At 44.3% G+C, this 25,663-nt stretch overlaps 1 protein-coding gene across 1 annotated transcript; it reads left to right on the forward strand.

The window, feature by feature from the left end:
* The first annotated feature begins 6,155 nt into the window (after positions 1-6,155).
* Positions 6,156-25,211, forward strand: adck2 (aarF domain containing kinase 2). Its single transcript, XM_034176046.1, is given in 9 exon segments — positions 6,156-6,344; positions 6,428-7,388; positions 11,014-11,160; positions 13,309-13,437; positions 13,897-13,992; positions 14,173-14,451; positions 15,830-15,958; positions 22,916-22,969; positions 24,748-25,211. Coding segments are annotated over 8 exon segments (1,839 nt in total). The 5' UTR covers positions 6,156-6,344; positions 6,428-6,524; the 3' UTR covers positions 24,889-25,211.
* Positions 25,212-25,663: the final 452 nt, after the last annotated feature.

A 25,663-nucleotide genomic window follows, 5' to 3' on the forward strand; every position in this document is an offset into this window, starting at 1 on the left:
TCTACGATATTAGCTAACAACAGTGAACAATGGGCATTGTGCTGCAATGCACCATGGGAGTTTGGGGTTTTGGGGGTTTAAATGTTGTTATTGTGGTTCATCTACATTATAATAGCCAAGTGGCCCTCTGTGTGTGTGCATGTGTGCATGGGAAAGAATTCCACCTACAAAGCTTCAACAATTAGTGTCCTCAGTTCCCAAATGCTTATTGAGTGTTGTTAGAAGGAAAGGTGATGTAACACAGTGGTAAACATACCACTGTCCCAGCTTTTTTGAAATGTGTTGCAGGCATCCATTTCAAAATGAGCAAATATTTGCACAAAATCAATAAAGTTGATCAGTTTCAACATTAAATATCTTGTCTTTGTGGTGTATTCAATTGAATATAGGTTGAAGAGGATTTGCAAATCATTGTATTCTGTTTTTATTTACATTTCACAGAACGTCCCAACTTCATTGAAATTGGGCTTGTACTTGAATGTGGATTTGGCTGCTCAGTCACTTTGATGAAAAGTTAAAAGTACAGGCTGAAATTGTAATACTTGTATAATGCAGGTTGGTGTGCAGTAACTATGCACCGGGGGAGCCAGAGGTGGATTAGCATGGCTCAGACCAGACATATGGCAGTGTGTGTGTGCAGTTCAAAGACCCATCATTCGCTGACCTGTTTAAATCTCTTCTGGAAATCATAAATCCCATAATAGGCATGCCACACTCTTCAGGAGAACACATTTTTTTCAGATGTTAAGTGACAGGCGTAACGCATTACAAAAATAATGCAGTTACAGTAATATAAGTCATCACTAATAATTTTTCAGTAATATTATACTTGTTGCATATTTCAGTAATGCACATTACAACACACTTTTAACCTGAAATATTGTGGGATTTTGCTTTTATAAAAAATCACCAACACTGAGAGACCTTTGGCAAAATGCAGCCTGCTAAAACAGCCTTGTGTTGGACTGTGGAGTGCAGATTTTCCACACTGATTTCTTCAAAAAGCTGCATTGATAAATCTGCTGTATGCACTGTTGATGAATAGATCAAAATTGGTCAAATCCAATAAGAATCGGCTAGAAAAAAGACTGGTTTGTATTGGTCAGTTAAATTTGATTTACTAAAAAAAAAATTCGCACTTCCTCTCACTTTCATCTGCGAGGTAGAGTGAGCAGACAGTGTTTGCCGCAGGCATCAACACACAGCACTGTGCATCTTTTAAAAATAGATGAATGCACTGTTTAGCTTTAAACATGCAGTAAGTCTTTTTTTTTTATCAACAGCGTGCATCTGTCTTGCTGTTTGATAGTGTGGACTCGCAGAGCCGATAAGACCAATTTAAACACAACCAATGCACCCTCTTTCTCTTCATCTCTGTTCTACAGGTTGCACCCAGACCGTGCAGGGACGGACCCACAGGGTTGAGGGGTGGGAAAGCCCCCCAAACTACTTAAAAGTCCATTTTTGAAGACCCTTTAAATACAGTTCTTGCATATAATGCTAATAATAATAACCAGATTCCACTACTTCAAAAAATATATTTAATTTATTATTATTATTATTATTATTATTATTCATAATAATGCAGTTTGAACCATCTTGACTTTGAAACCAAGACTGGATTTGACTATTTTGCCTGACCCCACTGAATCATGCGTACACAGCAGAGCTGACTGAAACTCCACCAGCTATGACCAGATGACTTTGTGCAATCACATGTTCTTATGGTAATAATAACTCTTGAAAAATCAATATCTGCATTTTCAGATGATTTAAATTTTGCCAGATGTCTACAGAGTCCATGTATGTAAAAGTGTGTCTATATATATATATATATATATATATATATATATATATATATATATATATATATATATATATATATAGGCAAAGAGGTCTAGTAAGGTTTCTATATTTACATATTTAGCCTGTGTTTTATTTCTTAGCAGTTGCAGTCTATGATTATCATTTTATCCCAACTTCTTGTGAAGTTGGGATATCCTTTGAGGCTGAGGGCTAATCCTCCAAGTGCACTTTATATGATATGATAAAGCATAAGTTATGTCCATCATGTCAGTTTTGTGAATACCAGCTTTATGCTGTGAACTTATTGAATTAAAAGAGAATAAAAGAATGGAAAAGAAAAGAAAAAGATTGTGTATTTTGCCATGTCCTTAGGCTATAGGTTACATTATAGTGAGCTCTAGCTTGATTGTGTTTATTAATTGGCCTAGACTTGAAATATTCACAAAATCTCTGTCATAATTTTACCAGACTTTGATCCTTTGTGATTCTGGCTGTGACTTTTACTTGAACTGCGTCTTGAGCAGTCACTCTGCCAATTGTATTAATTATATTGTTGTTAGTAGCCTTAAGGGCACACAGTCATAATGCTTCACCACATCGCCCTCCACTGGATCTATAATGGCAGCATGGTGGATTAGTGGTTAGCACTGTTGCCTCATAGCAAGAAGGTCATGGGTTTGATTCCCACCTGTGGGCTTTCTGTGTGGAGTTTGCATGTTCTCCCTGTATTTGTGTGGGTTTCCTCTGGGTGCTACGGTTTCCTCAAACATTTAAAGATATGCAGGTTAAGTGAATTGTAAACTTTATAATTGTCCAGGTCTCACTTGCAAAAGAGGTCTTGATGGGACTCAATAAGACTAACCTGGTAAAACAAATAATGAGCTGCAGTAAATGCCAATTCCTACTTATGCAGTTATTGTGGCAAAAGTTACTGAAAAGTAATGCAGAAGTCATGTAACACATTACATTTCAAAGACAGTACTATTGTAATGTAAATAATTACTTTGAAATAACAGTAACTACTAACCTATAACTGCATTTTTGGAAGTATCTTTCCCAACACTGATGTTACCTTTCAATTTCAATTTACAATTTATTTATTTTCAAAAGCGAGGACCATGAGGTACTTGAAGGAGTTCAAGTACCTCGTGGTCTTGTTCATGAGTGAGGGGACAACGGAGCGTGTGATTGGCCGGACAATCGGCACAGCAGGGATAGTATGGCATTCACTCTACCGTACTGTTGTGACGAAAAGGAAGAGCCAAAAGGTGAAACTCTCGATCTACTGATCAATTTTCATTCCTACTTTCACCTATGATCATGAGGGTTGGGTCATGACCGAAAGAACTAGATTGCGGATACAAGCAGCCAAAATGGGCTTCCTTAGGAAAATAGCCTGTGTCTCCCTTTGAGATAAGGTAAGAAACTCGGTCATCTGTGGGGAGCTCAGAGTAGAGCTGCTGCTCCTTCTTGTTGAAAGCAGCCAGCTGAGGTGGTTTGGGCATTTGGTAAAGATGTGGTAAGTGTGCTTTTTCTTCCTGTGTTTACACGGGTTCCTTTCGGGTGTTCCGGCTTCTTCCCTCTTCTAAAGACATGCAGGTGAGGTGAAATGGTAACTCTAAATTGTCCATATGTCAGTCAGTGTGAAGGCATTTGTCTGCCAACATACAGTATGTCAGCCCTGTGAAAGACTGGCGGCCTGTCCAGGGTGTCCTAATCTGTGTCATCTATGGATGCACCGCTCCAAGAACACACTGTATCTATAGATAATATGTAGTTACAGCCTCATTTCACCAAATCCATATGAATAATATGTTAGTTCCACATGTGGCACAAGGGGTTTGAAATGATTTCAAAACAACTGCATTCCAAAACTCATTTCATTGAGCAACTATCAGTGTCAGACACAGCACCACCTCAGATGAGCAACTGCCCTGACCTCTGACCCCCAAACCCCAACCTTGCCTTTGAAATGCAAGAGAGATCTGAACACTCTTGCTCGCCTGACCTGAGCCGGTGGGAGGAAGGGTCTGGTAACATCTGTTTGGCATTTAACTCACCTTACTGAGTCAGAAATACAGCTGAAATCCTGGGAGGGTACAGAGCCCACTGTCCAGGGGACATACATACACACACTGTGACACACACACACAAGTGGGAACAGAGATGTTGTCAGCCCTCACTGCATGACCAAGTGTGTGTGTGTGTGTGTGTGTGTGTGTGTGTGTGTGTGTGTGTGTGTGTGTGTGTGTGTGTGTGTGTGTGTGTGTGTGTGTGTGTGTGTGTGTGTGTGTGTGTCTTTCATTCCCGTACTGTTTTGCAGCAATCACAAATCAATAAGCAGCTCCAAAGACTCCTTCATGCAATAAAAACAGGGTTTAATGCACTTTGTAAAAGATCAGGCAAATAGTCTCCAACTCTGATCAACAGCTGCCTGCTTTACACAAATGTTTCCACTTACACTTTATATCTACCCACACAGCTTATGTCTTTGTTGACACTTTTAATGCACCATTAGCTACTTTTAATCCACCTCTTCTTGCCATGGCCTGCCAAAAAACAAGAAAAAAGTTTCTTGCTGTGATGTGTCTCCATCTGCAGAGAAAACTGCCTCATTGCACTAACGTGCAGTCCCTTTAAATGTTGGTGATGATTTTTTATCTCCATATGGTGCTTTTTATTTTCCTTAAACAATAACATGTTTTTGTTTATTTATTTAGTATTATTTTCGTAACCCCCCCCTTTTTTTTCTAAAATTAAATTAAATTTAAAAGCCCCTAGTACAAATATCATTGTTAAAATGCCAAGGGGAAGCAGAATATACCTTCTTGCCAATGCAGGAAAAGTGGATTTACATTGTTCCTTTTTGAAGGTGTTTGACTGGTGACTGTTTTGTAAGGAACATTTTAGAACACATGACTGAAAGTCAAATCCTGTCTTCTGGTTCCCAAATGTGAGCGGTATTCAAGTTTCACCCATGGAAGTAAAACGTAGTGCTATTTTTTTTTTTTGTTTGCTGTTACATGAACTATGATAAACATGATGGAAATACTGCCTTTTACAAGTGGAAGAAATCATTCAAATGTGATCATCCAAATTTATTTTTATGGCTGGACAGAGCTCTAATGAATGCTGTTTATCTGTTATTTGAAAAGTCCGTGATTTCATGGAATTTCAGTTCAATTTCAATTTCAGTTTATTTTCATTTATATAGCACCAAATCACAACAAAGTTGCCTCAAGGCGCTTCACACAAGTAAGGTCTAACCTTACCAACCCCCAGAGCAAGCACACAGGTGACAGTAGTAAGGAAAAACTCCCTCTGATGATTTGAGGAAGAAACCCCAAGCAGACCATACTCAAAGGGGTGACCCTCTGCTTGGGCCATGCTGCCGACACAATTTACAGAACAATTCACAAAACAAAAATGTAGGAAATGTTGCCGGTGCACAGGACAGGAGGGTACAGAAACGGAGCTAAAGCAGAAAAGAAACAGAAAGCAGACACCACACCCATCTCTGGATGGAGCCGCACCACAGAGAGAGAGAGAGAGAGAGAGAGAGAGAGAGAGAGAGAGAGAGAGAGAGAGAGAGAGAGAGAGAGAGAGTGACTGAGAAAAAAACTGAATCAGGCATCAGAAAGACAGCAAAAAGGCTCAAAATGTTATTAAACATGTTGTAAGTAGCTAAATGCACCAGCTGGCAACTCTAAAAGTTTGAAGCAATTTCAAAGCAAAATTTCTAGAGAATAGAGCCTGTCAGGACTTCATGCTGTAATTTTTAATGAGCATGTTATTATCTTAAATAAATAAATTTTAAATAAATGAATTTATGAAAACAGTGACTTTGCACAGTTTTTATTTGTATTATTATTATTATTATTACAAATTAATTTAAATAAACTGATTTTGCAATGCACATATTTAATAAGTATGGTATTATACTATTCTTATCATTCTTATTGGTTTTACATAAAAATTGACTTTGAATTGCAATGTTTTCAAATAAATGTATACTACTGGAACTGAATATAAATAAAAGTTGACTTTTTATTGTTGTAATGTTGTATTTTATTAAGCTATTAAAATTAATTGAACCTCATCAATCACTGTTCCTAAAATGTTAATTCATGAATGAATACATCTAAAATGAATTGTTTAATCATAATAATTAGGCTGTTTACACAAATTATTTATGTAGTCCTCTTTTGTATCCCAAAATTTAATGTTTTTATTTTGGAAGGCGATCACTTAACCCCCCCCCCCCCCCCCCCCAGACACTGCGCCTTTAAAATAAAGTCACGTGACTTCGGTAACGTGACGTAATACCAGGAAGCGCTTTCACGTTTTTTTTTTTTTGGTTTTTTTTTTGTAGGCTCGTTGTAAGGTCGTTATAACATGTGGTCATAACATGTCTAAATGTTATAGTTTCCGTAAAGTATATATTATATATTTGCAGTTGTTATTTTGCTGGTTCAGCCTCGTGAAATGTGCGTAATAGGAATTGACGTTTTTTGGTTTCCACAGGAACTGCAGTAACAGTGAGTAAACGAGCAGCTCTTAATACTAAAATCCGTCGTTAATCTTTATTTCACGTTAATTCCGGCTTTGTGTTTGTTTTAAGGTGGTGATTCCTGTTTAGATGGAGCTCTTTGGGTCTTCACTGAAGGCTGTTTGCACAAAAACATCACTGTGGATTGTTGACCTTTGACCCGGTCCACATGCTGATCATGTCTGTATTTGGAGCTAAAGCAGCTCTTCTCAACTTGAGGTACAGCTTTCAGAAAGCAGGTGCCTTTGCCCGACTCATCCAGACTTCCAGGACGTGTTTCATGAAAAGGGGGCGGATTGTAATCCGGATCCCCAGAGTGAGCCTGCTGTGTTTTGGGGGGGTCCACATGGCGTGCTGTGCAGCCACATGTCACCAAGCCTCCCTCACATCTCAGACTGCTGCCAGAAAGACTTTAGCTAAAGTCCAGGTCCACAAACTGATCTTCTTTGTCCGCCTCAGCCTGCGTGCGCTGGTGCTGCTCCTTAGATTTGGCCCGCTCCTGCTCCTGGCCCCCTTGGCTGTGGTCTCCACCCGCTGGGCGTCTCTCTGGCTTGATGCCCTGCTGTGGGTGACAGAGATCTCTGGTCCTGCTTTTATCAAACTGGGCCAGTGGGCCAGCACCAGGCAGGACATCTTCCCTCAGGAGTTTTGCGAGCGCTTCTCCAGGCTCCATGTCAAGGTCCGTCCGCACCCCTGGTCCCACACCAAGCAGTGTCTGCAGCGGGCCTTTGGGGATGGTTGGAGGGAGGTGCTGGTGTTTGAGAGCAAGGAGCCAATGGGCTCAGGCTGTGTGGCCCAGGTGTACCGGGGCTGGGCCAAGGCGGACCGGGTGGAAGACCCGGCCTTCCAACTGTTGGTGGAGGAGATGGAGAGAGAAGACTTGCTGGAAGCCTGGGAGATCGCTGGTCTTGGAGGTGTTGGTAGCTCCCTGTGGCAGCTGTGGAGAGGGAGAAAGGAGGAGGAGCACGAAGAGAGGAGCTGGTATGATGAGAGCAGCACAGAAAAGGAGCATCTGATACCTGTTGCTATCAAGGTGATTGTAGCAGTCAGAAGATAGAGTCAGTGCCGTTAAGGCCACATTTATTTCCTTTATTACCTCCATAAGTGAGTTACAATTTCACTTAATTGCTTATTTCCCACCAGGATGATTCAAGAATGTATAGATAGATTATTCATTATTATTGTTATTATTATTTAAAATGTTGTGGAGAGGTGGGACAAAATCTAATAAATACTAGTGAAGATTGAGAACTGGATCCAGGTTATCGTTTTCACTTTCGTCAGCATTATGACATGGGATGTTTAACCAAAATTACACCTACAGGCAAAAGGTTGGAATTAATATGTTTGAAGGGTCTGTTGTACGTTGACAGAAATATGGAAAATGTTGAATACCGCTTAATTACAATTTGTAAAAATTCCTCACTCATCTTGAAATCTCTTTTGTTCAGCCAACTGTCTGAAACCAAAAGAGATATTTACTGTCAAATAAACCCTCATTTAGGAATATTTATTTTTTTAATCAGAAAATTATTTTCTTTTTTAGTCCTTTGTACAAAGGCCTGATTTGCATTGGTGTGCATTGTGCAGTGCTCCGGCTGATGAGTTAGTGAAAAACCATTTGTAGATTTTTTCTGAAATTTGGTACAAACAATTCTTGTGGAACTCTCTGGTCAAGGAATGATGAACTTGATCATGGAATCCCTGTTGGTCCACCAGGGCTCCCAGGAAACGAGGGAAACAAATAGCTATTTTTCAGACATGGATTTTATTGCGGAAAATCTGTTCAGTCACTTTTTCCCCTCATTTTGCAAAATTATTTTGGGGCTACCTACAGGCAAGATCAATGTCATTGTCCTTGAATTGTTCTAAGCTCCCCGGCCAAAATGACTTTTTGCACACTTCTCATTTTATTGTTGGCCACCACCTTTTTTTTTAAACAATAATTCTGCATGGGGTGGTGGCCAAGTGGCTCATGTGCTTGGCTTCAGTGCGGACAGTTCCCGGTTCAAACCCCACCCCTGCCACCTTTTTCCATGTAATGTTGAGTTGTTTCAGGAAGGGCATCTGGTGTAAGACTTGTGCCAAATCAACATGCAGATCTAACTTGGATCTGCTGTGGCAACCCTGAGTGAAAAACATGGGAGCAGCCGAAGGGTCTTACTTACTTACTTTACAATAGTACTGCATACACATTCCTTCAGTCAGTGCCAACTGACACATAGATGATCACTGACCTTGACTCATTCAGTAGGGGGCTTCTGGGTGGCTTCCCCATGGCCCTGTAGAATTTGTTTTTTTTTTTGCAGACATTCCTTGGGTGACTGTCTGGCCATGGCAAGTTGGACTTTCTTATTGAATACAATGATTTGCAAATCCTCTTCAACCTATATTCATTTGAATACACCACAAAGACAAGATATTTAATGTTCAAACTGATAAACTTTGTTGTTTTTGTGCAAATATTTGCTCATTTTGAAATGGATGCCTGCAGCACGTTTCAAAAAAGTTGGGACGCGGCAACAAAAGACTGGAAAAGTTGATGAATGCTCAAAGAACACCTAATTGGAAACAGTTGAATGTCATGATTGTGTATAAAAGGAGCATCCCCAAAAGATTCAGCCATTCACAAGCAAAGATGGGGTGAGGATCACCACTTTGTGAACAACTGCATGAAAAAATAGTCCAGCAGTTTAAGAACAATGTTTCTCAATGTTCAGTTGCAAGGAATTTAGCGATTCCAGCATCTACAGTCCATAATATAATCAGAAGATTCAGAGAATCTGGAGAACTTTCTACACGTAAGCGGCAAGGCCGAATACCAGCATTGAATGCCCATGACCTTTGATCTCTCAGGTGGCACTGCATTAAAAACCGACATCATTGTGTAAAGGATCTTACCACGTGGGCTCAGGAACACTTCAGAAAACCATTGTCAGTTAACACAGTTTGTCGCTACATCTACAAGTGCAAGTTAAAACTCTACCATGCAAAGCGAAAGCCATACATCAACAACATCCAGAAACACTTCCGCCTTCTCTGGGTCCGGGCTCATTTGAAATGGACAGACGCAAAGTGGAAAAGTGTACTGTGGTCTGATGAGTCCACATTTCAAATTGTTTTTGGAAATCATGGACGTTGTGTCCTCAGGACAAAAGAGGAAAAAGACCATCCAGATTGTTACCAGCACAAAGTTCAAAAGCCAGCATCTGTGATGGTATGGGGGTGTGTTAGTGCCCATGGCATGAGCAACTTACACATCTGTGATGGCACCATCAATACTGAAAGGAACATCCAGGTTTTGGAGCAACACATGCTGCCATCCAAGCAATGTCTTTTTCAGGGACATCCCTGCTTATTTCAGCAAGACAATGCCAAGCCACATTCTGCACATGTTACAACAGTGTGGCTTCATAGTAAAAGAGTGCGGGTACTAGACTGGCCTGCCTGCAGTCCAGACCTGTCGCCCACTGAAAATGCGTGGCACATTATGAAGCTCAAACTACGACAACGTAGACTGTGGACTGTTGAACAACTTAAGTTGTACATCAGGCAAGAATGGGAAAGAATTCCACCTACAAAGCTTCAACAATTAGTGTTCTCAGTTCCCAAATGCTTATTGAGTGTTGTTAGAAGGAAAGGTGATGTAACACAGTGGTAAACATACAACTGTCCCAGCTTTTTTGAAACATGTTGCAGGCATCCATTTCAAAATGAGCAAATATTTGCACAAAAACAATAACGTTTATCAGTTTAAACATTAAATATCTTGTCTTTGTGGTGTATTCAATTGAATATAGGTTGAAGAGGATTTGCAAATCATTATATTCTGTTTTTATTTACATTTTTCACAACATCCCAACTTCATTGGAATTGGGGTTATACATGGGTATTAATGGAGCAGGGGTAGTAGAGCTAAATGTCCTCAAACCACATTTTTCCAAAGCTTATAATTGCATAGTGTGGTTGTTAATAAATTCTTACATTTTGTGATTACTAACAAAATGCTGTGGGCGATGTTAATACATTTACAAAGGCACTATTTACTGTGTGCCACACTGAGCCATAAACAAACTGACCAGAACTATCAAAGACAGATAAAATGTGATATAAACTGGTATATTACAGGAAAACAGTACACCTAGCTGGCCAGAAACGTAAGATGATTTGTACCACTGACATACCTAGAATTCAAAAGGCAACTCGGTTGTTGGTGCTGTTTGTGAGTTTGAATTGAATGGCAGTGAATTGTTAACTTCCAGGGTGGCTTTTGTGGGGTTAAATATTTTTTAAAAGCAATCATTAGTGGGGAGTAGAGTTGTGAAGAGGTGTGATTGCGAATGTTTTAAAATGAATGGGAAGTAAAGGGTAAACATCATACAAATATGAATAAACAATTATCTTGTTTACATATATTATTAATTATCAATTATTTTATATTTTATTAATAATTTTTTGAGATAGCCTCCTAACAATCACACTTTTATTAATGCTTTGCTGTCTTGGTTTAATGTGGCATTTTCTTCCAATCCCTGCGGTAGATGTGTTAATGTTTGTTTGTTTGTGTGTGTGTGTGTGTGTGTGTGTGTGTGTGTGTGTGTGTGTGTGTGTGTGTGTGTGTGTGTGTGTGTGTGTGTGTGTGTGTGTGTGTGTTCAAGGTGGTCCACCCAGGCATCAGGCGGCAGGTGGAAATTGACCTGATGCTGATGAAGCTCGGGAGCTGGCTTTTGCATTGTGTGCCGGGACTCAAATGGCTGAGTCTGTGTGAAGTCGTGGAGGAGTTTGAAAAGCTCATGACCAAACAGGTGAGTAGAAATATTCTGACTTCTAATTCTACATTTTTTATAAAATGTCATATAGGTCACCTGCAGTGGAAAAATGTACAGTAAATGTGTCTGTGTATCAGGCATGTTTTATTTCAATTTACAACAAGAACAGTGCCGCAGATAAATGCATGTAGCATAAGAAACTTTCATTTTGTGATACAAGCACCAAATCTGGCAGAGCGATACTTCTTGGTCTATGTTTTGCAAAGAAGCTGTTAGCCACTTCAGCTTTCAAGGTGGCAGCCTTTTTTCAAGATGGCGTCTGAAAATATGTATTTTCATCACTAATGTTGGTTTATTTCAATGTTGTACCTGTTAAATATTGTACTGTGGACTAGGGAGGATTTGAAATTCGGACAATATTTTCATGCTTTTTAGATGCATGCAGCAGAACGTATGACATTGTTTGGGGTGTAAGGGTTTTGTAGTAGAGTCAGTATTTCTGCTTTTAAAGTCATCCATGTCCTTTGGATGGGCACTAGGTCTCACTGTGTATTAGGGTTGGGTATCAAGAACCGGTTCTTTTTGAGTATCGTTAAGAAATGATTCGATCCACTGACATCAATAGCCTTTGTGCCTAATGTGCTTATTCCCTTATGAGCGACCGTTGTTTTAGAGGGTGTTTGTCAGGAAAATGATCATTTCTCTACAGAGAAGGCAGCGGGTATATAATCAACCGTTTCTGCAGCGCGGCTCTGCTTTGAACCTTAAACCAATGAAGACGTGCCCCGATCCGCTGCTTCATTGGTTCATTGCCTTGCTCTTCTTTGGAAGTGGCAACTCCACTTCTTAACTCAAAGCCATTAAAATATGTCGTGAGTCACTTTTGTGCAGATTAAAGTGACTAACTGCGACTCTTGTCTTGTTGCGAGAAAGAAACGAGAATCGTCCTCTGTTTTGTTGCTCCAAACACTGCACCGTTCTCTACTCTAAGTCTAGAGTCTGCACGGAATTAATAACTTCAAAGCGAATTGCAATTTAAATCAAATGACACCTCTTTACAAATGTTGTAATACAACCAGTAAACTGCAATCATATTATCGATATCGATATCAGTACCCATCCCTACTGCTTACCTCACTCTTACCTACGGGTCCAAGTATAGCTGCTTGTGCATGGAAATGGCCACACCCCAGTAAACCTCATTGGCTTGGGATCTGAATTAGGTAATGTTGTGGAACAGCCTAGAATGATTCATCTGTTTACAGATAAGCTAAAACAGGGGTACCCAAGTTCGGTCCTCGAGATCTACCTTCTTGACACTCTTAGTTGTCTCCCTGCTCCAACACACCTGAATCCAATGAAAGGCTCATTAAAAGCCTGCTAACGAGTCCTTCACTGGATTCAGGTGTGTTGGAGCAGGGAGACAACAAAGAGTGTCAGGGAGGTAGATCTCGAGGACCGAACTTGGGCACCCCTGAGCTAAAACGTGCTTATGTCTTGATTAGTCTAGACTGTTCTGTGGCCTTCTGAAGCTTTCCTGCATGTTCTGTAATGTTGCAATTAGTACTGTGCTTTTCCACAGTTATAGAATATTCCATGGTATTCTATGTAAACAACTCAGCAGTATATAAGGCAGACACGCAGGCCTCTGGCAATGTTTTCCCAGCACTTGTAATTTGAACCTTCTTGTAAATAGCTAAGGAATGTTAATGAAGCATTGTTGTTGAAGACCATCTTTCTTTGTGGAATACAACAGGCAAGAGTAGCAACACAGAGAGTGATGCAGTTTGCTTTGCTCCTATATCAGTGCACAAAGACTGAAAACTTCCAGAATACTGTTGAACTGACACAACGATTCAACATTATTACCCCCCCCCCCCCCCCCCCCCCCCAAAATTAAATGTGGCTAACAGCTTTTTTTGAGGCAAAGGACCTCTCAGAATTTTTTCTCCCAAATTTGGTGCTTGATTCAATGTGGATCTGGCTGTATCCGCTGTGGCGACCCCAACCAATGTGGGAGGGAGCAGCTGATTGTACAACAACAACAACATCTTGCTTATTTGCTACACTAGAAAACAACTATCCTTAAAAACAAACAACTATCCTTAAAAAAAAGGAAGAGAGGGAACAAGTGCCAAAATAGTTTTTGATCCTTTGAATCCACTGACTACTCATTTGTGTCAGATCGATCTCCGTTTTGAGGCCACGAACATGGAGCGATTCCAGGACCATTTCCGTGATGTCGACTCTGTCAAGTTCCCAACTCCATTGCGGCCGTTTGTCACCAGAACTATATTAGTGGAAACGTTTGAGGTGAGTTGGGCGGGGCAGCATGTAACTATGATTTCACGACTAATTGAACTTGTGATCATTTTGTTTTATATTCTGTTAATTGTTTAATGAATAAATGCGAGAAATAATGAAAATGTTTATTGTGATTTTCCAGAGCCCAACGTGGTATATATTTTTTTGTCTTCCCATATTTCAAACTCCAACATGTTCTGTTTAAAATGATATAAAACTGATGAAAACAGTTGTCAGTACGTTTAAGAGGGTAGCTCCTGAGACATTTTTAGCATTTTTGCATCAGTAGTTAATCATCAAGTATTGTAACAGTTTCCAAATAACCACTAACTGACAATACACAAAGTATGTCAAACATAAGATTCTCTCTTCAGAAATTGTCCACTTTTGTTTTCTGCAGCCATTTGGATTGTTGTGGATAAATTGATTGTTGTCATTAATCATTAATGAGGTGCGCTATATCTACAGGAGAGCGAGCCCATTTCCAAGTACCTGAGCTCAGAGGTACCTGAGAATTTGAAGAGGAGGATTGCCAGGATAGGAGTCGGCGCCCTGCTGAAGATGGTGAGATGTATGTCCTGACATCGCCACTGTTGTATCACGTGCATGTGTCCTCCTATCAACTGTGTTTTTGAAAGAAACCTGATGCAATGTGACATTTTATTGAATAATCTTGGGTGATTTGATGTGATTTCATGGGACATTTCCACTAAGGTTACAATATCATTGTCTTTCATGAGGCAGATTTTTGTGGACAATTTTGTCCACGGGGATCTCCACCCTGGGAACATCCTGGTTCAGTGTCGAGGGCCTGCTGTTGGTTCCAGTGATAGTTTGTGGTAAATCTGGGGAGCCCCATGGAAAAGCCACCTCACTGACTTGTGGGACACAGTGGTGGTCAGTATGAGACCCGACCCGTGCCCCCTGCAGCTGGTGCTGCTGGATGGCGGCATCGTAGCCCAACTCAGCACTAACGATCTATCCAACTTGAAGGCTGTCTTTAAAGCTGTGCTGCTGCGGCAGGTAAAGTGGACAACAGTGCAAAATTAATGTGTGTGTGTTACACTGTGAACGCAGGGGGCTTGACGGAGAGGAGACACGGATTCGGGCAATGATGGTACCACACAAGTGGTACCACACAAGAACGAAAGGTTGAGGTTCCCTGAAAATGTGCAGAGTAATATTATACACATTCGAGTGTTATACACGTGTGTATAACACTCTGGTAATGCTCTGGGGAAAACAAAAACTACAGAGGATGTTTGAAAAATTGTTACAATTAAACAATCAATTACATCTCCTCACCACTCTACTCACCGCTCATGACTGCTTTTTAAAAAAATAATTTAATAATAATTTAATAATTTTTTTTTCTTACAATCACGTTCCATCATTTATTTCTTTTCACTGAATTTCAACATAATATATGCTCTCAAAAAATATTGGCACCCTGACTTAATGATCTATTGCACACCAACACTCATAGTGAATGCATTTATAGTGCATCCAGAAAGTTTTCACAGCGCTTCACTTTTTCCACATTTTGTTATGTTACAGCCTATTCCTAAATGGAGTAAATTAATTTTTCCCCTCAAAATTCTTCTCACAACATCCCATAATGACAACATGAATTTTTTTTGGGGTGGGGGGGTCCAAATTTATTACAAATAAAAAACTAAGAAATCACACTTACATAATTATTCACAGCCTTTGCTCAGTACTTTGTTGATGCACCTTTGGCAGCAATTACAGCCTCAAGTCTTCTGAATATGATGTCACAAGCTTTGTGCACCTATCTTTTGGCAGTTTGCCCATTCCTCTTTGCAGCACCTCTCAAGCTCCATCAGGTTCGATGGGGAGCGTCGGTGCACAGCCATTTTCAGATCTCTCCAGGGTTCAAGTCTGGGCTCTGACTGGGCCACTCAAGGGACATTCACAGAGTTGTTCTGAAGCCACTCCTTTGATATATTGGTTGTGTGCTTAGCGTCATTGTCCTGCTGAAAATAAACCATCACCCCAGTCTGAGGTTAAGAGCGCTCTGGAGCAGGTTTTCATCCAGGATGTCTATGTACATTGCTGCATTCATCTTTCCCTCAATCCTGACTAGTCTCCCAGTTCCCTGCCACTGAAAAACATCCCACAGCAAAATCTAAACCCCCCCCCCCCCTTTTTTTCACATTGTCATTATGGGGTATCGTGTGTAGAATTTTGAGGAAAAAAATTATTTCATCCATTTTGGAATAAGGCTGTTAAAATAGTGGAAAAAAGTGAAGCGCTGTGAATTCTGTGTGGATGAACTGTATCTATCTATCTAGATAGATTGATTAAAATATGTGTATACGTTGCTTATCACCCGTCACAGTGGTTTTTGATTGACTTTTGTTTATGTTCTTTGTTTCAGGGTGATCAAGTGGCAGAGTTGATGCTTCATCACGCTAGGGCGAGCGATTGTCAAGATGTGGCCCTGTTCAAGGAGGAGATGGCACAGCTGGTGGATCGTGCCGTCAGCAACACTGTATCACTGGGAAAGGTACAAACCTAGAAGTGTGTGTTATTACTGTGTGTACATTTGTGGTTGCCAAATGTGTTGCTGTGTGTGTGTGTGTGTGGTTTCTACGGGTGAAACTGGAGTTGCGTCAGGAAGGGCATCCAGCGTAAAACTTGTGCCAGTCACCAATGCGGAGCTGGCTGTATCCTCTGTGGCAACCCCATCCTGAGATGGGAGCAACTGAAATGACAACACACACATTTGTGTGCTGAATAATGATTCTTATTGTCACAGCTGCCACTGGAGCACAAAACAGCACTTTGTGCCAGCTGAGACATTTTTGTTTTGTCCAGTCCTGACATTTATATGTTGAATATTCAGTCATGTGAACCCGTCCAATTTATCAAAATATACAGATAACTTTTTCAGACATTAAAAAAAGTACAAAGCAAATACCAAAGGTCCTGACCTGAGCTTGGAAATGAAAGTGACGAACATGCTCTGTCAAAACTACACCTGCTCCTAATTTCCACCATGCATGTGATGCTAACATTATTCCCTGCAACAAGCCCAGACACATCCAGTAGACATACGTAAGTTCAACCAAAGCTGCTCCAAATTTCCATCATTCGTCCAGCATCTACTCATCATCCAGCAGGTGGCAGGCAGGCGTGTGGGATATAACATAAGCAAAACAAAATTGCTCTTTGGATTGATTTGATACATAAACCAAATTTGAACCAGGTTGTCATTATTATACCCTTTTTTAATTTGGAGAAGTACAAGATGATGGCACTCGTTATCATGTTGTTAAACTGGACAGTGGAGCTGGACAGTTAACGGCATCATAATCGTGATGTCAGACTGTCCGATGATATAATTGTGAAAGGGTGCGAGTTAAACCAATAAATCATCTTCATACTGTTTTTTTACCCTCCATCAGATGTAGATGTTACAGATGTTTGATTAAGAAGGATACATGACTATGAGCAGTTACTGGCTTTATAGAGACCGAAGGGCATTTTCCCCATTTTGTTACTACAGCAGTGCAAAAAATCCCAAAGAGCTGATAATACAGAATAAAGGTGTGGCTTCAGAAAATACGGTATATCTGCTTGCTTTCTTATGCAGTGTGCAAATTTGACCTAATTTTCTAATGAATTGATAAGAAACCTTTAACCATTTAACTGAATGGTGTTGTGTGGGCCGCTGAAGAGGAGTACTGCTGGCCCACCACCACCAGAGGGCGCCCTGCCTGGAGTGCGGGCCTCCAGGGCACCAGAGGGCGCCGCGCCCCACAGGAGCAGCCTCGGTACAGCTGTCACCCATCACTGAGACAGCTGACGGCAATTATCACTGGGGTATATCAGCAGGACGGCATCTCCACCTTCATCGCCGAGATATCGTTTTCTACCAGAGAGGTAACGTATCAAAGCTACGGAGTGTATCTTTTTGGATTTGTTGCTTAGTTTGTGGCTAACTGTCCTTGTTCCTCGCCAGCAGTACCAGGTCCGACACGCGGAGGCAGTGGCCACCTGGGAGTTCGGGACTTGGCGGCTCCAGTATTCCCGGGGTCCTGTGGCGGAGGAAGCCGTGTGGTTCCGGTCTTACCTTGAGAGGCGTCTCCTATCTTCGAGCCTGCCCACACGACACTTTTGTGAATTGACTGTTGTCCATTGCGTGATTGGTTGTATTCGTTGTGCACATTCACAACAGTAAAGCTTGTTATTTGACTTACTCCCATTGTCCGTCATTTGCGCCCCCGTTGTGGGTCCGTGTTTCCTACACTTTCCCAACAGGATATCTCGGCCAGCGTCCATGGATCCCGAGGGGCGTCAACCGGCTGTTGAACGGCCAATGGAAGAACAGGACGCGCAGGGTCCGCGGGAGGGGTAATCGGTGCGTTGCAGCGGATCCTCACCTCTTTCACGACTCGGTTGGATTTCATGACCGAGCAGAACGTCCTCCTGAACCGCAGGGTGGAGGCTCTCGCCGCGCAGGTGGAAGCGCCGCCCTCATGGGCGCCGCTGCGGCTCTCCCTCCCATAGATCCTGTGCGTAACGTTGACGTTCCACTGGTTGTTCAACGACCTCTCCCTCCCTTCCCCAGAAGCATACATAAGCCCTCCAGAGCCGTACGGAGGCTGTGTGGAGACGTGCGCGGATTTCTGATGCAGTGTTCGCTCGTCTTCGCACAGCGTCCCGTAATGTACGCGACGATGCTAGTAAAGTAGCTTATGTCATAAACCTGCTTCGCGGTGAGGCACGCGCTTGGGCTACAGCGCTCTGGGAGCAGAATTCACGGCTCCTTCTGACATAACGATGGGTTTGTGAGGGGGCTCAGAACCGGGTTCGATCACCCTAATAGGGGCGAGACCGCTTCAAACCGTGCTACTGTACCAATGAGACAGGGGCGCCGGAGCGCAGCTGTTTATGCAGTCGACTTCCGCATCGCGGCTGCGAGATCCGGCTGGAATAACGCTGCCCTCCGCGCCGCCTTGTAAACGGACTGTCTTGGTTCTCAAGGAGCACCTGGTGGCTAAGGGACGAACCGCGGGATTTAGACGGGCTTATCGATCTTGTCATACGGTTGGACAGCCGGTTAGAAGAACGTCGGCGGGAACGAGACGAAGGGCGTGGCCGGGCACGCGCCGTCCCTCTCCCTTCCGGTTCCGACCGCGCTCCGCCTTCCCCACGCTCCACGGCCCTGCGCTCCGTGGGGCCACAGCTCCCCCTACTGACGAAGCTAGGTACACGAGTAGGGCAACAATTTAGGGCACCAGCTGCACAGAGGAGACGGGCCCATGGAGCTTTGTTTTGTTTGTGGTGCACTAGAGCACCATGTGAGAGACTGCCCCGAGCGGTTACAACACCAACGACCACCCCTAGAGACTGGGCTAGGGGTGGGCCGAGACATTCAACGTGGGACACACCCACATTGCTACACGACTCCCAGTCACGATCCTGTATGAGGATTTAACCCTGAAGGCCCCAGCACTGGTGGACACGGGCTCTGAGGGAATCTGTGGACTGCAGATGGGCCAGGGAGATAGGGCTCCCTCTGGTGGCGCTTACCTCGCCTGTGCAGGTTCGAGCGCTAGATGGCTCCCTGCTCCCTCCGATCACACATAAGACACCACCTGTAACGCTGGTGGTGTCAGGAAACCACCGGAGGTGATCAAGTTTTTTGTGACTCAGGCCACTTCCCGTGTGGTTTTAGGCTTTCCCTGGATGTTGAAGCACAATCCCGGATTGATTGGCCGTCCGGGGTAGTGGTTCAGTGGGAGCGAGACCTGCCATCGGGTGTGTCTAGTTCCTCGTTCCTCCCGGCTCCCAAGCTAAGGAGGAGGTCAGAGTCCCGCCCAATCTGGGACGGTGCCGGTGGAGTACCACGACCTTGTCGACGTGTTTCAGCAAGGATCTGGCGCTCACACGTCCCCCCCCACCGCCGTACCATTGTGCCAGTCGATTTGGTTCCAGGGCAGTGGGGTTCCCGTCCAGTAGACTGTACAACCTCTCACGGCCTGAGCGCGAATCAATGGAGACCTACATCCGGGACTCGTTAGCTGCCCGGGTTGATCCGAAATTCCACCTCCCCGATGGGCGCAGGTTCTTTTTTGTGGGTAAAAAAGATGCGGACTCGTCCATGCATCGATTATAGGGGGCTGAACGAAATCACGGTTCGCAACCGATACCCGTTACCCCTGTTGATTCGGTGTTCACGCCCCTGCATGGAGCCAAGATTTTTACCAAGCTTGATCTTAGAAACGCGTATCATCTGGTTCGGATCCGGAGGGAGACGAGTGGAAGACGGCATTCAACACCCCCTTAGGTCACTTTGAGTACCTGGTCATGCCGTTCCGGCCTCACAAACGCCCCCGCGACGTTCCAAGCCTTGGTTAACGACGTATTGCGGGACTTCCTGCACCGTTTCGTCTTCGTATATCTAGACGATATACTCATCTTTTCTCCGGATCCTGAGAACTCATGTCCGGCATGTACGTCAGGTCCTGCAGCGGTTATTGGAGAACCGGCTGTTTGTTAAGGGCGAGAAGTGTGAGTTTCACCGCACCTCTTTGTCCTCCTGGGGTTCATCATCTCCCCCAACTCCGTCGCACCTGATCCGGCCAAGGTTGCAGCGGTGAGAGACTGGCCCCAACCCACAGCCGTAGGAAGCTGCAACAGTTCCTCGGCTTTGGCGAATTTCTACAGGAGGTTCATTAAGGGCTACAGTCAGGTTGTTAGCCCCTGACAGCCCTGACCTCACCAAAGAGTCCCCTTCACCTGGTCGGATCGTGGCGAGGCCGCGTTCAGGAGTTGAAACGGCGCTTCTCGTCTGCACCCGTTCTGGTGCAGGCCCGATCCTAGTCGCCAGTTAGGGTTGAAGTGGACGCCGCGACTCAGGGATAGGAGCTGTGCTGTCCAGAGTGGGAAGACCGATAAGGTCTCTCATCCGTGTGCCTATTTTTCCCGCAGGTTGACCCCGGCTGAACGGAACTATGACGTCGGCAACCGGAGAACTCCCTTGCGGTGAAAGAGGCTCTTGAAGAGTGGAGACACCTGGTGGAGGGAAAGTCCGTGCCATTCACGGTTTTCACTGACCACCGGAACCTGGAGGTATATCAGGACCGCCAAGCGGCTGAATCCCAGGCAAGCCCGCTGGTCCCTGTTCTTCGGCTCGTTTGACTTCCGCATCACCTACCGGCCCGGGACCAAGAACCAGAAGTCGGATGCCTTGTCCCGGGTAACACGAAGACGAGGTCAAAGCGGAGTTGTCGTATCCACCGGAACCATCATCCCGGAGTCCACTATCGTGGCCACCCTCACCTGGGACGTTGAGAGAACCGTCTGGGAGGCCCTGGCACGAAGCCCGGACCCCGGGACTGGACCAAGAACAGACTTTACGTCCCACCAGAGGCAAGGGCTGCAGTCCTGGACTTCTGTCACGGCTCTAAGCTCTCCTGTCATCCAGGGGTGCGAAGAACCGTGGCAGTTGTCCGGCAGCGCTTCTGGTGGGCGTCCCTGGAGGCCGACGTCCGGGACTATATCCAGGCCTGTACCACCTGGCCAGGGGCAAGGCCGACCAGTCGGCAAGGGACCTCCGGGACTGCTACAGCCGCTGCCCGTGCCTCATCGCCCCTGGTCCCCACATCGGCCTGGATTTTGTCACGGGCCTCCTGCCGTCCCAGGGAAACACCAGTGATCCTCACGATAGTGGACCGATTCTCCAAGGCGGGCCCACTTCGTGGCCCTCCCGAAGCTCCCAACGGCCCCAGGAGACAGCGGACCTCCTGGTCCACCACGTCCGTCCGCCTGCATGGGATTACCATCAGACATCGTCTCCGATCGCGGGTCCCCAGTTCTCCTCGCATGTCTGGAGGAGCTTTTGCCGGGAACTGGGGCCCACGGTCAGTCTCTCGTCCGGGTATCACCCCCAGACCAACGGGCAGCAGAGGCGGGCCAATCAAGAAATGGAGCAAACCTGCGTTGTGTGACAGCCGCAGCACCCGGCGGCCTGGATTACTCATCTGGCCTGGATCGAGTACGCCCACAACAGTCAAGTGTCATCAGCCACCGGCCTCTCCCCCTTTGAGGTGTGTTTGGGGTATCAGCGCCCCGTTGTTCCCGGTGTTGAGGGAGAGGGTCGGTGTGCCCTCGGTCAGGCCCACCTGCGGAAGTGCCGTCGGTGTGCGTGCCGCCGTTCTGCTTTGTTGAAGGCCCGGATGAGGGCGAAGACCCATGCAGACCGGCGGCGGACCCCGGCCCCTACATATCGCCCCGTGCAGGAAGTGGTGGTTGTCCACAAAGGACATCCACTACAAGTGGCCTCCCCTAAACTACAGGACAGGTACATAGGACCGTTTAAAATCCTCAAGGTCATCAATCCGCCGCAGTGAGGCTTCAGCTTCCAGCCTCACTGCGGATCCATCCTGTATTTCATGTGTCGAAGCTCAAGCCCCATCACACCTCGCCCCTCTGTACACCCGGTCCGGCACCACCTCCTGCCCGGATCATCGATGGCGAGCCGGCTTGGACAGTGCGCCGGTTGTTGGACGTCCGTCGGATGGGCCGGGGCTTTCAATATCTGGTGGACTGGGAGGGGTATGGTCCCGAAGAACGCTCCTGGGTGAAGAGGAGCTTCATCCTGGACCCGGCCCTCCTGGCCGACTTCTACCGTCGCCACCCGGACAAGCCCGGTCGGGCGCCAGGAGGCGCCCGTTGAGGGGGGGGTCCTGTTGTGTGGGCCGCTGAAGAGGAGTACTGCTGGCCCACCACCACCAGAGGGCGCCCTGCCTGGAGTGCGGGCTCCAGGCACCAGAGGGCGCCGCCGCCCCACAGGAGCAGCCTCGGTAACAGCTGTCACCCATCACCTGAGACAGCTGACGGCAATTATCACTGGGGTATATCAGCAGGACGGCATCTCCACCTCATCGCCGAGATATCGTTTCTACCAGAGAGGTAACGTATCAAAGCTACGGAGTGTATCTTTTTGGATTTGTGCTTAGTTTGTGGCTAACTGTCCTTTGTTCCTCGCCAGCAGTACCAGGTCCGACACGCGGAGGCAGTGGCCACCTGGGAGTTCGGGACTTGGCGGCTCCAGTATTCCCGGGGTCCTGTGGCGGAGGAAGCCGTGTGGTTCCGGTCTTACCTTGGAGAGGCGTCTCCTATCTTCGAGCCTGCCCACACGACACTTTTGTGAATTGACTGTTGTCCATTGCTGTGATTGGTTGTATTCGTTGTGCACATTCACAACAGTAAAGCTTGTTATTTTGACTTACTCCATTGTCCGTTCATTTGCGCCCCCTGTTGTGGGTCCGTTTCCTACACTTTCCCAACAGAATGGTTTGTGTTAAAACAGTCACACCCACTGCTGTCCGTCAGCCAGAGCCTAAACCTAAACCTTGACTTGACCATTTTCCTTTTGGCTGGTGAAAGTTGATGATGCTCACTGATTACGACTGAGGTATTTTTTGCTGTGTTTTTCTTTGTGTGTTGTTAGATCCAAGTGGCTGACCTGCTGTCCAGAGTCTTCAGTCTGCTCATCAAACACAAGGTGAAGTGTCAGGAGGAATTTTACTCACTACAGCAACAACCTGGAGCACTCATCCTTACTCACATCACCACTCAGAGTTCCATTATCCAGAAACACTTAATTCTACTATTTATACACTCTCACAGAGCCACTGCTGCAATCCTGCTGCTCAACCAAAAACAAAAAGATTGATGTTCAGATGCACTGTGATCATGTTGGGAAGTATGCGAACATAAAAAGATGTCACATTCGTTGGATTGTTGCCCGAGGCGTACGCTCTTGTGATTGCTCTCATTGTTATGGAACTGTGTTTGTTCAAAGATATCTTAATAACGCCTCATCCTGTTTTGATCAAGCTTGGCAGGTACGTTGAGCCTGTGGGTGGGAAAAAATAGTTTGATTTAGTTTGGGATCTACCAGTGAACAGGGTCAGGGGTCAAGCTAATACACAGGAAAATGGCAAATTTTATGGAAATTATTTGTAGTACTTTATTGTTAATAAAGTTGACAGTTTTAAAGCTCATAAAGCATTTCTTTGCATGCGTGATATTTGAAAATGTGAGTGTGGCATCGCTGAATGTCTCAGGCAAATAAATAAATAGGAATATTTATTAGACTTTGAGCTAGATGTGGGTACATGAGCATTTTAAATTCATATTTTTGTGATGCCTCCCATTGAGTTCTCTTACCAATATTATTTTGGAACAAAAAACAGTTCTCTGAAGAACTGTACTTCAGCTTGTTTAAGCACAGATAAACACGAGTTTTTGGTTCATATTCATGTGCTTTTTGAGAACCCTCTACTTTTTAATTTGTGTTCAAATTTCAGATATGATTACAATGTGTTAGAGTGAGGGAAAAAAAATCCTCCTTGTGTTTTCTTTCGGAAAAGGGTTACCATTAACATATTTGCAACTTAGGAATACCTCGGCCCACTTCTGTGGTCCATCCAAATCTCAAGTGTCAATGTTGTTTGACTCATGAAATTAAATTATTATATGGCTGTGAAGCTACGCGCGCTCTGATTGTCTGATTACCAGTCTGATATTTTTTCATATCAAACCGGTTTCCATGACAATCAGCCTGCAGCACGCATTTTCTTTACAAACTAGGAAGCTAAAAACGTGATTACAAAAACCAAGTTGGACATGAATGTACTCCATAAATATGTCAACGGCATCAGACAAAACACACAGATTGAAAGCTTACCAGCTAAAGACCGAACCATCTCTTAGCAAGTTCTTCATGGAGGTGAAGAAAGCGAACAAACCCAACACCGTCAGCAGCATATTCCGGTGATACTGTAAGTTTGCGCGTTTATATATATAATACCCATATAATAAACAAATTATTAACCCCGCTTGCTCAGTCTGTATGGGGATATCAGACCCAGGTGTTAGTATGGATCTCGCTGCACTCGGTCTGTACTAACACCTGGGTCGGATATTCCCCCGTCTGCACTCGGTCTGTACTAACACCTGGGTCGGATATTCCCCCGTCTGATATTTCCTCTCGCTCGGTTAATAATCCTTTAATATTTTCGTATAAACTAGGTCAGATAAATCAAGAATAACTTAATCTCATGGCTTTATTACTTCTGATTGTTTCAAAATATTTTTTAACTTTAAACTTTATTACCAAATTGAAATTCAAAGATATTTATTTTTTTTATGTTTAATGACCTCTTACAGTCCACATGCAGCACTTTCTCAGCCCACACTGATGTATGTATATTGTATGTACTGAGATACATAATACCAGTGTTGTAATTTATTGTTGAATATCGTTTGCTGTTGTAGGTCAAGCTGGAGAGTAATTTTGCATCCATCGTTATTGCCATCATGGTACTGGAGGGGCTGGGCAGGTCCCTGGATCCTGACCTGGACATCTTGGCGTTGGCCAAACCTCTGCTCCTCAAGAACTGTACCTCAGTGCTCTGACACATGCACGCACATGGTGCATGCACATAAGCATAAGACAGGCCCTACAGACTCCATTCATACATTACAGTGCTGCTCCTCTCTTTTTTTCGATGACATCAGTGTACATTAGCAGTAATGATGTCATAAATACCTCATGGAATTTACACAGTTAGGAATTTGTCACTTTGGTCTTTCTGACTGTTGCATTTTCTCATCCACAGTCAAAAGGCACCTTGACACTTGCATTAATTTGATCCCTGCACTGCCGCACAATTCATTGTGCCAGTGCATCCTGCTTAGCCCCGCTTGATGCTGCACTTTGTCCCACTTGACGCCACGCTTTATAAAATAATCATTTCATAGCCGATGACGCATTTGGTGTCAGAACTTGGCTGATGAAACCATTCTCTAATAGCTCCCAGATTCACAGAGACACTGTCTCATGCGCTTCGTGTGGCGGAGAACGCATTTGGAGTCTTGTCTCAAAGGTGATTATAATATTTAAATTGCAATGGATTGGTAAAACAGTAGCAGTTTCATTCCTTCTTATGAGTTAGATAATGTATCTGTAAAATTATGTTTATTATAGATGTAACATCTCGTCATAATCATTCCGATGTCCTGCTTACAATGAAATGCAGTGACACACAGTGTTTTTGAATAGGATGCACAATGTTCATGACTAGTTCATGAAATTTATGCGTGCCAGAAGTTTTGAACATTTCAAAATTTTCTTTGCGCACTGGCACGCAGCTGCGCACAATTCACACACAGTTTACAACAGTTTACGAAG

The sequence above is a fragment of the Thalassophryne amazonica genome, chromosome 8, assembly GCF_902500255.1.
Source record: "Thalassophryne amazonica chromosome 8, fThaAma1.1, whole genome shotgun sequence".
In the NCBI taxonomy this organism is placed as follows: domain Eukaryota; kingdom Metazoa; phylum Chordata; class Actinopteri; order Batrachoidiformes; family Batrachoididae; genus Thalassophryne; species Thalassophryne amazonica.